The sequence below is a fragment of the Epithele typhae genome (assembly GCF_022376455.1).
Source record: "Epithele typhae strain CBS 203.58 chromosome Unknown BXZ73scaffold_70, whole genome shotgun sequence".
In the NCBI taxonomy this organism is placed as follows: domain Eukaryota; kingdom Fungi; phylum Basidiomycota; class Agaricomycetes; order Polyporales; family Epitheliaceae; genus Epithele; species Epithele typhae.
This window is the reverse complement of record NW_025954261.1, coordinates 24,314-38,325: the sequence shown is the minus strand read 5'-3', so window position 1 is coordinate 38,325 and position 14,012 is coordinate 24,314. Positions and strand designations below refer to the sequence as shown.

The 14,012-nt window shown below is 57.2% G+C and overlaps 4 protein-coding genes across 4 annotated transcripts; 1 reads left to right on the top strand and 3 right to left on the bottom strand.

Annotated features, from left to right (window-relative positions):
• Window positions 1-185: 185 nt before the first annotated feature.
• On the bottom strand, window positions 186-2,275 carry BXZ73DRAFT_53622 (uncharacterized protein; the record flags this gene model as incomplete). The annotated part of the gene is made up of 7 exons (XM_048021033.1): window positions 186-523; window positions 619-1,508; window positions 1,562-1,708; window positions 1,761-1,875; window positions 1,957-2,007; window positions 2,058-2,171; window positions 2,227-2,275. The coding sequence occupies 7 exons, from the start codon at window positions 2,273-2,275 to the stop codon at window positions 186-188; spliced, it is 1,704 nt and encodes a 567-aa protein (XP_047873402.1).
• Window positions 2,276-2,927: 652 nt separating this feature from the next.
• Window positions 2,928-5,007, bottom strand: BXZ73DRAFT_53580 (phosphatases II; the record flags this gene model as incomplete). The annotated part of the gene is made up of 6 exons (XM_048021025.1): window positions 2,928-3,251; window positions 3,374-3,592; window positions 3,640-4,442; window positions 4,499-4,593; window positions 4,646-4,862; window positions 4,932-5,007. The coding sequence occupies 6 exons, from the start codon at window positions 5,005-5,007 to the stop codon at window positions 2,928-2,930; spliced, it is 1,734 nt and encodes a 577-aa protein (XP_047873401.1).
• A 562-nt stretch (window positions 5,008-5,569) lies between these two features.
• BXZ73DRAFT_105701 (FAD binding domain-containing protein) lies at window positions 5,570-7,713 on the top strand (the record flags this gene model as incomplete). Its single annotated transcript, XM_048016352.1, has 10 exons — window positions 5,570-5,605; window positions 5,655-5,774; window positions 5,832-5,996; window positions 6,057-6,273; window positions 6,328-6,428; window positions 6,485-6,519; window positions 6,573-6,743; window positions 6,800-6,855; window positions 6,910-6,962; window positions 7,021-7,713. 10 exons carry the CDS (start codon window positions 5,570-5,572, stop codon window positions 7,711-7,713), a joined length of 1,647 nt encoding a protein of 548 aa, XP_047873400.1.
• A 1,075-nt stretch (window positions 7,714-8,788) lies between these two features.
• Window positions 8,789-9,950, bottom strand: BXZ73DRAFT_80973 (uncharacterized protein; the record flags this gene model as incomplete). Its single annotated transcript, XM_048023399.1, has 3 exons — window positions 8,789-8,806; window positions 8,843-9,814; window positions 9,873-9,950. The coding sequence occupies 3 exons, from the start codon at window positions 9,948-9,950 to the stop codon at window positions 8,789-8,791; spliced, it is 1,068 nt and encodes a 355-aa protein (XP_047873399.1).
• Between the last annotated feature and the right edge of the window lie 4,062 nt (window positions 9,951-14,012).

The window sequence follows — 14,012 nt, the reverse complement described above, 5'->3', positions numbered from 1 at the left end:
GAAGCACATTACTTGTACAGGCACGGTAGGGGTAGGGTATAGCAACAGACGGACACGAGGAGGTCATGGTCATAGCGAGGGTGGGAGAGGGTGTCTCTGGGGCGAGTACTAGATACAGCCGAGGTGAACACGGGTGAGGCCGAAGAGGGAAGGAGACGGGAGGTGTGCCGAGAAACCCGATATGATCAGAGAGAGAGGGAGAGGGGGGAAGCATGGTCTGGTCGGAACGAACGTACGATCCGACTTGTCCATTGTTGTCGAAGCCAACGCTTGAAGTCCGTCCATAGAGCCGCAGGATGAGCTCCGAACGAGACCACAGGAGCCCAAGCCACGATGAGGAGCCCGACGTGATGGGTCCCGAGCGGCGGCAGATTGGGCATTGACATAAAAATGACGATGAGGGAGGATAGCGTCGCGACGATTTGGGCAGTAGATGAAAGCAGGAGGAAGAATATGAGGCGCCAGACTAATCGCCTCGAGTTGGGTATGGGCTGTTCACTGGAGCCGGTGTCGTATGTCGATGCTAGAAAGCGCAGAAACAACCAATTCAGCAAAACTGTCATTGAGGCATGCATCCTACGACAGGCGCATGTCCATGGAGTTCGAGAGGAGACGTACCATCCCTTGGTGACGGTCTTCTCGTCGTCCTATCAAACTCGTCCTGCGCCGGGGAGCGCGCAAACTCTAACTCAGACTTCATCGTCGAGGCGTTGTCGTCGTCGTTCAAACGCCGCACCCATCTTAGTGAGCTGCTGACATCGTCTTCGTCTTCGTCAGCAATCACAGCGTCGTAGGGCCCGCTCCTGCTTCTGCTCCGGCTCGCGTCTCCATTCCGACGCGCCGTCATGAACTCTATCTGGCGCATATACGCCTTCTCGTCCTTGAGCCACGGCGCAGCGTCGTAGATCCGCTGCTCCGCAATGTCTAGATCGGGCGTAATCGAGACGGTCGTGTTCGGGACCTGCCCACTTTCGTCAACGGGGAAGGCGAACACGAGGGGTGAGGGGGTTTGACGAGCGGTGCCGATGTCTATGGAGTCGCGGAGGGGGCCAAACGAGTCGCGAGGAGAGGGAGGATGCCATTGGAAGGGGAGGTGGTAGCGCATGCCGGGTTTCATGGCCCCCGGGCTAACGGGGGCACGACCGGCAATCATGCGTGCGCGGGCGGAGGAGGATATGGAGTCCGGAGGAGTGGGTATGACTTCGAAGTCGCCAACGATAGTGCCGGAAGGGGTTACGCTTGCATTTTCCGCGCTACGACCTGTATCCGTAGGGGAGAGCGCAGCCATGTCAATCTCGTTGGAGGATTTGGCTTCCTGCCACGGATGACTTGGTCTCTGCTTGGGCTGTCGGCGGATGGGGACGTGGGTGAAGTTGTCACGGGAGCGGATAAAGGAGTGTCGGTGATATGAGGTGCGGATATAGAGCCGGAAGGTTGCAGAGGTCACCATTAAGAGCGACGGAAATGCGAGAAGCAGCGGGGCACCGGCGTAGCTCAACAGGCGGACCCTACAAAGCCGTGGATTAGCAGAGGAAACTTGAGAGCGCATACAGGCACTCACCAGACCGGGTCGTTCGCATCGCAGTTCATTCCGTCGGCCTGGCGGATGGCACCAAACTTGAGAGCGAGGATGATGTAGGCGACGAGGGCAGCCAACGGAAGCAGACCGAACAACATGTATGTCCAACGCCACTGTCGATACCTTCGGCTGACCGCGGATTAAGCCCGTGGAACGGCAAAGGAAATAAAGCCAGACTTACGTGTAGGATAGGACATCTCCAGAGGCACGGAAGATAGAGAGCGAGAGAGTGATGCTCATCCATGCGGTCAGGGAGACAAGGGAGTTCCAGGAAACACCCATGAGGATGGGTTGGACTGTTGTGGGTCCAGAGTCAATGCACGATCGGAGATGGGCTGCGGGGGTCGTGTGAAGTGGTAGCCAGAGATAGAACTCACGAATGCAGAACCCGTGGGGCATCTCAGCTGGATTCATCTTCCATATCATCCCTTTGGTGCCTGGTCATTCGAAGTGCTTAATGACGGTGGAAAGAACTCACCGAGACAGAACAGGGCCTGGAGGACGAGATTATAGAGAAAGTAGAGGATGGGGATGAGGTAGCCGTCGAGCGCCTGCGCGAATGCGGGGAGAGCAGTGAAGCTGCCCAGCAGACCTGCGGATGGGGGCGGGGGTGAGGACGAAGGCGGGGGCTCGACGGAATAACGGACCTGCGAGGGAGAGGGAGAACCATGCCACCTTGATCCCGAACGCGAGCATGCCCTTGCTGCATGGATCGGCGTGCCGGGACGCTAGTAGACGACGGTACCGTCAGAGAGAGGGGGTGGTGGGCAGAGGAGGAGAGGGCAGGAGGGCATGGCGCGTGCTCTGCGGATGAGAAGGCAGATATCCCCTCGTCGGGGGACACACGCATCACCGCGCCGGATATGGCGCACTTGGCCCGGGCCCCGGCTTGATCTCGATTCTAAAGCCGCCATGGGCCGCATCAGCGCCTGAGGCCTGAGCCGGTCCGAGCTGAGCCCGCCCCGATCAGTCAAACGAGTCCGGCAGCCGGCGCCTGCTTCGCCGCCGTCGCCGTCTGGCTGCAAATGGGCCGACGCCGCAGAGACTCCTTCCACGGAAGCTAAACATCACCGACTTGTTAGACTTTAACGTTTATCCGCCAACTCGCCCGAGTCCAAGTATTAACGACCTTGATCGTAGCACCTCGCGCTTTCGTCGCTTTCACATCCTTGGCAACGGATTGTACGATTGGCTTAGTACTGGCTAGCAATTGGCGTGCTTGACGGCGAGGGTGACAGCGGGTGGTGATTCAGATATTCAAATGTCATCCGTGTACTCGCAGACCAACGTACAATGCGCTCGCAGTCGCCCTACGCGTGCATACGAAGCACAACTCGTTCACAGCCTCTCAGTCGTCTGCCGCCTGCTGCGCCTCCAACAAGTCCCCGCCTTCTCCCGCCGCAATCGCAGGCAGCGCCGCCGCCAATCCGCCGGGCTCTACTACCCTCCCTTCCGCGCTATCTGCGCTCGTCGCACGCTCGGGCGGGCTCAGCACGTCCGCCGCCTCGGGACACCACTCCATCGACACCGCGACGTCGATGATGTTTGCCCCAATCCCGAGCGGGAAGTCGAGCTCCTTGCGCGTCAGCGTGAGCGTCGTCTGCTGTGTGTTCGCGTCCCGCGGGTGTGGCATGTGGAACGTGGGGATGAACCAAAACCAGCCCATGAACACCTGCGGGGCGGGCGCCGCGTTGAGACCAGGACCGAAGTTGCGGTGATCCGGCCGCAGTACGCCCGCCGTGTTATCCACCGCCATGGTCAGCTCGCGTCGTCAAGCAAGGATTGGGGACGCACCTGCCCAAGATAGAGCTTCACGCGCACTTCGCGATGCGCGTCGAGCACGACGCCGCCGTCGCCTTTCAGCGTCTGTGTCACGTCGTCCACCGACGCGTCCTCGCCCTCGGGCGCGACGTCCACGCTCTTTCGCTCACCGCCCGCCTCGATCGTGGTCCGGATGAGCTCCCACTTGTCTCCCGTGAGCGGCCTGAGCACGAGAGTCTCGATCTTGCCGCCCTGCCTGCCGGTTAGTACTCGCAGCGCGCGGGCCATTACGCACTCACGTCTTCGCCTTTCTCCTTCTGGGCGTCCCCCTCTTGCACCGGCCCCATCCGCGCGAAGCTGCGCACCATCTTCGTCGTGTCCCACTGCCCGTCCCTGAACGTCTCCGCGCCCACCGCGGTGCGCGCGCGCGAAGAGCCCCCTTCCCTGCGCGTGTCCCGCTCGCCGCGCTCGAGCGCATCGACAAGCGCGTCGTCGTACCGCGCGAGCGACGCCCACGCCTCGTTCGCGCTCACCCCGCGCGCGCCGCGGCCCGTGCGTTCGAGCAGCGCGTTCGCCGCGCGCACCACCGTGCCGCGGAGTCCCGACAGCTCGCGCATGCGGAGCGTGAGCGCGGTGACGCGCACCTTCGGCGGCGGGCGCGCGGACGCTTCGGGCGTCCAGAACCCCGGGGGAGCTTGGTGCGCGAGGACGAGCGACCAGTAGTAGAGCCAGCGGCGCTGGCTCGGGATGCTCACGCCCTGCTTGAGCTTTTCGCTCGGCGAGGACGCGCGCTTCATGCGCTTCGATGTGTGGAGATCGAGGACGGCCGTCAAGTTGCTCGCGGTGTCCTTGCCCGTGCCGGGAGCGTCGTCGGTAGCGTCGGCGAGCTCGAGCTTCACGAGGTCCTCCTCTTCCTGAGTTGTGGCGCCGATGAGCTCCGCCGCGGTCTCGTCCACAGGCATGGCGTCCATGACGGCCTCCGCTGCGCTCTTTGCACGCTCTTTGGCGGTCAGGCTTTGCGTGGGCTGTAGCGAGCCGCCGGAGGTCATATCCACGGCAAGGAGGTAGGCACACGCCATAGTGCCTGACCGCCCTTTGCCCGCTGTGGCGCTCATAAGCCTTGCGGAGGGTGGCTCAAACGTCAACACTTGGACTCACCCTTGCAGTGAAGAACGGCTACACGGTTGGGCGAACCGTCCAGCCACAGACGTATCTCTCGTGCGATCAAGGGTAGAATGGCAAGTGGTGGAGCGCTGGGAAGGAGAGGATCAGTGAGGTGAATCTTCGGCGGTGAGGAATGCGCACTGGTGGTCTGGGAAGGGGTATCTGCTGACGCGGCCGTCGAAGACGTCCGCAGGATATGAGTTTTCCTTGATGGGGCAAAAGTTGAAGACCCAAAAGTTCTTGCCGTGACGATGTTCGAGGAACTCCTTCGCGTCCTCCCGCCTATTGCGATACAGCCCTTCTATGCCCGTGGCTGGGTATCCCATAACAATGACCTGGTCGGTGATGTAAGCAAGGTCTACAGAAAGGCATCGAATGCTGGTTAAGTCCTCGTCGGATTTTGCTAGGAAGGAGTTCAATTTCCCACCTAGCTCGAGTTGGAGCTCGCCATCTTTGTGACGAGCCTTGTTCCCAGACACAAGGCGGCGGACGTAGTCACCCATGGTCGTAGAAGGAAGACCTGCGGTGGACGGATGCATTGGGACGGTATACGGATGTGATGTGGCGATGATTGGATGAGGTCATCGCCCCCGGCCCGGCACCAAGGCGGCGTGGGAGAGTGGTGTGAGGCCAACTCATGCTCAGGCGCTAGTCGGACACTCTTCATCCCACCATCTCCTGGAAGTCTTGAGACAGCCCTCAACACCGTCGTCCCCTTGTCGCGCCGCGTGCTATCTCCTGTGGGACGGAATTCGTGGTCTAATTTTACCGTTCCGTGGTGTAAGTTGGAATTCTTCCGCGTTCTTGGCCGTCTAGTCCTCGCAGCTAAAGTTTCTTCGTTACTCTACAGGATCATCTCCGCACAAATAAAGACACAACCATGGTGGATAGAAGACCACAGCTGTCATATGTGTCGAAGTTGCCCGTCTGCGACGGAGTCGAATGTCAACCTCAACCCTGCAGCTGTCGACGTCATAGACGGCCCATGTAGTGGCTCGCTATAGGATATATACCTAGGACTCTGCTGCTGCTGATCCGCACTCTGCTTCTCAAAGATACGAAGACATGTCAGCAACTTCTGACACGATCCCAGTTCTCATCGTACGCCGCCGTTTTGACCTCGCCGTCAGCTTCTCACTGGGCCATCTAGGTCGGCTCTGGGCCCTCTGGTCTTGCTGCCGCGCTTACTCTCGCGCACAACCGGGTCCACTTCCGCATCGTAGAGAAGCTCACCGAATTCCACGAGACATCCCGTGGCAGCGGCGTACAGGTCAGTCCTCCACGTTCTCATTCGAGAGCGAAGCCGCCACTTATCGCGTCCTCGCAGTCACGCACGCTCGAGGTGTTCAAGTTCCTCGGAATTATGGACGACATCCTCAGCACCGGCACTGCTCTTCCGCCGATGCGTTCGTATAAACTGCCCGGCGGGACCGAGGTCGAGCACGAATGGATGATGCTCGACAATCCTGAAGCGACCCCGGACAGGCCATGCGTAAGTGTCGATGTACGTCTCCGAGGCCTGGAGGGTTGACTGACGTGGGTACTGTCGCAGAGGAACATCATGATAGACCAGTACCTCACGGAAGGCATCATGCGCAAGCACCTGAACGAACGATTCGGCGTTCAGGTTGAATTAGGAACCGAACCGATTTCCATTGAACAAGACGACAACCGCGTCTCACTCACCCTAAAGAAGACCGCACAGGACGCCAAAGGAACTACCGAGACCGTCAAGGCGCAGTTCGTTATCGGCGCAGACGGAGCCAAGGGTCCGTGAGATGGTTGTATCAATTTTACTTCGTGGTCGACATAGCACGTCATAGGTGTAATGCGCAAGTTCATCGGCGCCACCTTCGAGGGCGAGAATAAGGACGCGGACGGTCAGGTGTGGGCGGAATGCCACGCTGAGGGCGTCACCAACGAGGTGAGCACATGCTTCGTCGGGACCCTCAAGTCTTAGGGTGCTGATACGTTGAATAGTTCTGGCACATTTGGGCACAGCTTGATAATTTCATGTAGGTTGCATTGGACTCACTCTACATACTCCGTGGATAACTTGCGTGTGCAGTATCTCCATGCGCCCCAAGCGTGAGAAGGTCAACTTCCATATGGGCATCGTTGGTCAAGGATGGGACCCTGTCGACTTGGTCGACCCCGACAAGTTCGTTGAGTTTTTCTACGAATCCGTCGGTCGCACGGATATCAAGTTCTCGAACATGCACACTATGACTCACTGGAAGTAAGCGTCTTTTCATCTACCTCCGCGGGCGCCGAAGTTAATTTAGGCATTTACAGGCCGAAGATGCGCATGGTGAACAAATTCTACGAGGGACGCTGCTTCATCGTCGGAGGTGAACTCGCTCTTCATCCTCGTTGTCACGCCTCACGACTGTCTGCGCTCCCAGATGCGGCTCACATCCACTCGCCGACCGGCGATCAGGGTCTTGTGCAGGACTCGGTAAGGCTGACGTGCCCTTCGTGTAGCCCCCGTGTCACAACTGACCGCCGTCGCGCAGTTCAACCTCTGCTGGAAGCTCACACTCGCTTGCAAAGGCTACGCGTCTCCATATCTCCTCGCCTCGTTCGAGGCCGAGCGCATCCACGTTGTCGCGAAGATGCTTGCTACTACCAGCAACCTCCACACGCACGCCGTCGCCCGGGCGTCCGACGCCGGCGCCAACCCCAACCCCGACGACCCCCAAGACACCGCCGGCCTCTCCCAGCGGCGCACCGACCCCCCGCGCATGCTCGACGTCAACTACCACTGGAGCCCCGCCGTCGTCGACGCGCGCGGCACGCAGGGCCGCTCCGCAGACGCGCTCAAGGTGCACACGTACTCCGGCTGGGGCCCGGCGGACGGCGTGTGTGCGGGCGACCGCGCGTTCGACATCTTCCGACCCACACGCCACACCGTCATGGTGTTCGTGGACGGAGACGCGGCAAGGATGGCGGAGGTCGTCGAGACGGTAAACGGCTGCACTCCGCCCGGAGTCGCGAATATCGTTGTTATCGACTCGCTGGGCGCGCTGACGACCGTGGACGGCGCCGCGGAGGCATGCTTCGACAAGGACGGTTGTGCGGCGCGCAACTACCACATCGAGGCGAAGGTGTTCACCGTGGTCGTCGTTCGGCCGGATGGCTATGTCGGCGCTTTTGTCTACGATATCAACGAGCTCAAGGAGTACTTCGCGAAAGTCGTAGCCGTGTAGGGAATTAGGTGTTCATACCCGTAAGATCCAATCACTTCAAGTCCTCGTCACCAAGTCGTGTCGGTCTAACGTTATAAATATTCAGACTGTACTTGTTACAACTTCAACGTGTCCTCCTGGCTTGAAAGTACTACTCGATTCCGCTGTACTCCTTACAAACTCCACATCACTTCAAATTGACGCTGTTCCGAACGTGCCTTCTTGTTGTTTCAGTCGTAGGAGATGTCCGAATTTCCAGATCCTGCACTATGAATGGCAAACAGGGCCCGGGGTGCCATGGTCGCGATCAGCTGCCTGCCCTCCCCCCTTGCCGAGTCGCAGGCCCGCGCTTCTCAGTTGAGGAACCTCTTTTGGGTGTTGGTTTGCTGCGCTTTCTGGCCCCCCATCCTGTCAGATGGGTGAGATTGAGATATGACCGAAGGAATGTTCTGGTCTCATAAATTCAAAGCATACCTTGGATGAGTAGACTCTGGTGTTTCGGTCCGCTCCTTCAGAATATCTTGTCCTGTTGAGGGTCCAGGTGTATCTCTACCGTCTCCACCTGCTTGTTGAGTAGCCGCCCCAGAGCCCCTCGACCGATTCCCAACTTCAGTTTCTCGCTTCCGTTTCAACAGGGCTAAAGCATAAACCGGGAGTTTTCCCGGAGGCGCGACACCCGCACCCACAGCCGTACGTGCTCGCTTCAAGGGCCTAACGCTAGCTTCATCACCGTCCTCTGAGATGATGCGAGTTAGGTCTGAAGTGATTCTGCACAAAGGCGAAGTGCCGCCAAATGAGACATAAATATCTCACCTGAATTTGGTGCAGGATAATTTGTTCTTGGATCGCTCTCAGCCTCTGAGAGGCTTGATTCCAACCCCGGATCCGAGTCGTGGAATTCGGTGCTGATATTCGTCGAGCTTCCCTCTTCATACGAGTCATCATTTCCATCCGTGTTAGTCTTCTTTCCGCTTTTCTCCGACTCTCCATCAGTGTGAAAAGTTTCAAGGCTCTCTCTGTATTCTTGAGAGAGATGCTCGCGAACTTCAGTCTCGAATAAGCTGTGTGCTTCGAGATCCTCGCCGTCGACCTTGAGTCATTGAATCATCAGTATCTGACGAAAATAACCCGATCAATCACAGACACAGACCTCAAACGAATCCGATACTAGATGGTCGAGCCAGCTTGGCTGAGCTTGCCCGACATGCCCAGAGGTGCGATTGATAGACCGTTTGAATATGGGAGAAAGTGTATACTTGAGTTCCGGGCCCTCCGAGCAGCCAGTACTACCGGACTCGCCGTAAGCCCGATCATCTTGCATGACACGGGAAGTAATCAACTGGTTTAGCACAACTACTTGTGGAAAGGAATAGTCATCTATGGCTTTGATCGCGGCGGCTGCCACGTCGACTTCGTACTGATCCGCGCTGATGTTCTCGTCGCGCTCGATTGGGGTGACTTTTGTCCAAGGTGCGCCGACGTTTGAGCGGTCGAAAATGAAGTGGGAAAAGTATATCCCACATATCAAAAACCCATGGACACTGTCCATGTCCGGATTTCCATGGAGGACGACTTCGGCCTGCTCACATAGTTGCTGGTAGGATGTCACTAATTTGTGCCATGCGATCGTGCCCATCTCTTCGGTTTCCCAGAGCCCGTCTGGCTTGAAATCCAGCGTGGAGCGACGGTATTTCCATGGGATTATCAGAGCCTTGATCTCCCATATGTCTATGATATCAAGAGGGTGGAAATAGTGATGGGACACAGCGGCTGGTGATTCACGATGTTCATCTGGGATCAGGCTCCTGGCAGAGTCGAGAATCCTGAGTCGAAGGCGACTAAAGTCTGGAATGCATGTGTCCCCTTTTTTGCTGATTCTCGCCCATGTGGATGGTGCAAGCTTCACCGACAAGTTGAGCGTTTGAAGGGCAAGTTGAGGACATACTGCCAGAGTAGTAAATTCTACTGCACGGGACGTGGGCTGTGATCGAACCAGGCTGGAGAAGACGAGTATGGTGTTTATGAAAGCATAAATAGGCGTCTCCGTGGAGTTTTGTGCGGTTGCGTAGTGCACACTCTCGGAGAGATTGTTCACATAAGCGGTCTCTGTGAAAATAATGTCCTGAAGTAAATAGCATTAGCAACATGAAAGCGTCTGAGCTTTACAACGTGGTGCGTACTTGTTTGGAACTGACAATCAGTTCACGCGCACGCTCTAGTTCATGCGGTGATACTGCGGCAGCCGACGAGGATTCCATCGTAGGGTGAGAGTGGGGCTGGTGGATTGTTTGGAGGGTTCGCTGCGAATACTGCTGGGAGGGAAGGTCGTGCAATTGAGTGAATATATAGGCTCCCAATAAATGGCTCATGTGATACATATGTGCGCAAATAATACTCAAATTCGAGGATGTGGCCGGCTGCGAATTGTCCCACATCGCTACAGGCTGTGGAGGGGCTGTGGTACTAGTACGTAGCACATGACTACTGCCGCTCGATGTTTGAGACCCTTCGAGACCACTGTGGGTACCGGCAGAACAAGATCCTGTACTCACTCCAATCACTGTGAGTGTCTTCCCGAAGTTTGGACCTGTACTGGAGTCGAGTAGTTCGACCCCCTGCCACTAGGGTCCAGTGGGTAAGTGGCATAAAAACTGTGTTGACAGGACCCATAGAAGCTAGCCAAATACGTGCTACTTGGCTGTCCAACATGCGGATACCGTGTGGGTCAGTGAAGTAGTCCTGTTTTGAACTGTAGGTCCAAGCACGAAGAGCGGGGCGATGGCACAGTACTAGCCGGGTGCTTCCAAGAGCAGTACTTCCGAGTATGTCGAGGTTTCAAACTTTTGTGGGTTCATGTTCCGATGAATGAATATGAATGCGACGATGGTGGGCACGTTCTACCGTTGAAACCGTGGGTCAGTATCATTCTGTCATCGCCGAGAGCGGAGACGGGGTAGCGCCTGCGCGCGCCACTGTAGTACTTCCGAAAGGTTCGCTCGAGCGTCGAACCGCCGCCCGAACTTACATATGTACATACTATCGCGTGATGTTGGAAGGGCGGAGGATGGAAGGATCTTCGTATGTCCTCTATGGACATCCATTTGTTGTCGAAGGCGTGAGATTGGCCATCCAGAAAACGTCAAAACGTGCTTCAAACATGTCTCAAGCCGTCGCGGGGCCGGGGTGGCGGGGAGACGGGGAGAACGATACAGCTGGTAACAAACGATAGGTCCCTCGGCTTCCCACAGATATGCGGTCGGTTATGGCGGAGCTCGAAGAAAAGCGACGCTTGCGTGGTGAAGCTCCAAAAAGTGCGGCGCGTGCGCACACAGGCGCAGCGGGAGCGGGAGCGGCTATCGGGGACCCTGGACGCTTCGCGCAACTTGCAAGAGCTTGCAAGCGTCGTGTTTTTTCGAGCTCCGCTGCAAGCGACCGTAGGTTATGTGTGTGGAAAAGCGAGGGGCCTATCGTTTTGTTACCAGCTGTAATCCCGCCGGTGCCGCCGCGCGCCATGCGATTTGTATGTAAGTCCGGGCGGGACGTGTCGCGGTTTCGGCGCTCGACCAGACCGGAGGGAGAGAGACCAAACCGCGGGCCTCTCGTTGCAAAAGCTCACCGAGTCTCGCAATCTCTCTCTTTAGCCGTACGGAAGGGGATCGGCTGGGGGACGGGCGTGAAGGATCTGGCCTGCTCACCTGGCAGCAGCACAGAAGGGTCTGAGCAGACCCTGGGGCTGCGTGTGTACTCGCACTAGAGAGGCTCTGCACCGCCGCGACGCGTGCTGCGGCGGGCTCGTGGAGGTCTCAGGTAGGTTCGGATCAAGTCCCGTCGGCGAACGATATTTTGGCGCTCCGCGCCACCTTCACGGTTCACCGTGCGGCGTGCGCTGCGAAGCCTGCAAGCGCCAGAGCAAGGGCTTGCTCCGAACCTATCACAGAGGTTGCCCGTTGGCAGGGGGCGTCACCCTGGCCGTCCGGTGTGGTACGGGGCGGGCGCCGGAGGGCGCATCATGGTGCTCAAGTGCGTGTGAGCCAGTACTGAAATTTCCCAGTGAGAACGCACAGGTTTCAGACGGTTTCGGACGGTTTCGAGTCACTAGACGCCCGTAGAAGACACGTTATTAATAGACATTTTCGACAACAACGTGTTGAACAGTTGCATTCTGCAGCTTCAAATGCGCAACTTCGACGATAATTTCAACACAGCAGACGTTGTGGCACTCCATTCACACGCGCGTGGAGTAGCATGGCAGCAATTGCTGATTTGCAATTTTTTCTCAACTGCTTTGCCTAAGCTTTCAACTCGCCCCTTCGCTCCCGTGGGAGGACCACGTGATTACACACTTTGAGTCATGCCATAGGCTGCATCTTGATGTCTCCGTCCACCTCTACCGACCTCTACTATGCTTCCCCCCGCTGCCTCCGCCTGCTGCGACATCTTGCGAGCATCGCCCGCGCTCTCCCCGTGCTGTGGCCCTCACACCATTCACCTACTGTGAGTGAAGTTCCTCACTGCATATACTCAGCATTGTAACTTCCCTACCTGCTTGTATGCGTCTCCCTTGAGCGACTTATTGCTAGTCACCAATTGGCCTTGCAACGCCGCGAACGCGGACACCAAGTGCTCTTCTAGGCGCAGCACAGACATCGTGCTTGACAAAGGCTTGCAGGTGATCTGTACGTACGTGCCCGTTGCTCTGTGTGCCCGCCCGGCTGACTAACGTGAGATTCACTGCTAGATCAAGTGGGACGACCACTCCGCCTGGGCTGCGGTCGTTGACTTTTCAATGAACAGGACGTTCGCGAGTATCCCAATCTCGCCACGCGGTCCCGCATCGCTCGCTGCCGATGCCATCCGGATGAAGATGTTTGTGGTACCCCGGTATACCTTGCGCTAGAAGTGGCCGTACGTGCACGATGCGCTCCCCACACTCTCGAACCTTGTCAACAGCCGGAACGCCGGCATGATCGTCTTTGCTGTGTGTCCGTCCGAGCGCCAACCGGACGTGTGCTGACCAGTCTCTCTCGTCAGGCTCACACAGGGCACCCCGTTCAATGAAGACCCGCCGGGTGGAGTGGGCGCTCCTGGACGAGTATAGGGTGTGTCCTCCCCCTCTTCCTCGCCGTCAGTGCGACATGCGACTCTGCGAGCTGACCGGGACCCCGCACACACACCACAGTTCATCTGCACGCTTCTCGCTAATGCAAGTGTCTCGCACCAATGCCAGCGTACGATTACTAGTCGGAGGACGACATGCCACCGCTAGAGGAGCCTCGCAGGGACGCGAGCGGGTGCGGAAGGGGCGCTGGTGCTCGACGCACTGTGGAGCGGCCCATGAACGCACGTAGACATAGTGTGTTTTCTAGTGTACTGTATACGGTAATTCAGTGTTATCTCATTCTAAACCACGCGAAACTGCTCAAAACCGATCCCCAAATCATCCGAAACCGTCCGAAACCTCCACGCAACCGTCCGAAACCGTATGAAACTGTTCAAAAGTTTCATACGGTTTCTCTTACCAATATGACGGTAACAAGCGGTTTCTCAGGGTTTCAGGCGGTTTCGCCCAAACGAAACCCCCTGAAACCCTCTGAAACCTGTAAGTTCTCACTGGAACTGAAACACACTCTCCACTGCTGGCTCTCTGGTGAATTTCGATTTAATTTTCGACACGCGTTCAGCGCTCTGAGCAAGCTCATGTAGCTGTATGTATGCGAGGGATGTTCATCCGTAACTAGTCGCCGTGGCGACGGCACACAGACAGTACATACCTGCTGGTCTCTGCTGGTGCACAGTGGGGCGCAAAGCGCCATTCGGGCCCCTGAGTAAACTGCTATGATCCCGAATATTAGTTCGTCGAACCTTTTACTCTTGAATGTGGCGTATGACTCCAAGCACCGCCAACCTAAACTGACCCAAATGTACACTGAAACGTCATGTATGGAATCAAGTCTTAGATACAAGTCTGGCCGAGGCCGAGACAATCGGGAATGATGCTTGACTCAACGAGGTGTTGACCAAACCCTGCCATGGGCAGTGGAACGGTGACACTGATGAGCCGAGGAAAGAGAGTTGAGTCAGCAAATGAACTTTAAGTAAGCCATTGGACGAGCGAAAGGATAAGTAGATGGCAGCGCTCGGCTAGTGACGGTACATCACACCCGTCATTCTTCCTATGTCCGGCTCCATCTCGGAACTCATCCCTCAAAGCCTTGAAGCTCCTGAGACTGAGGTCGCTCCGCCCTACGAAGAGGGCGTAAAGCAATGCCTAAAACCCCCTGTTCAAATAGTGAGCTCAGCGGGCTTCACTCTCTTCTCTG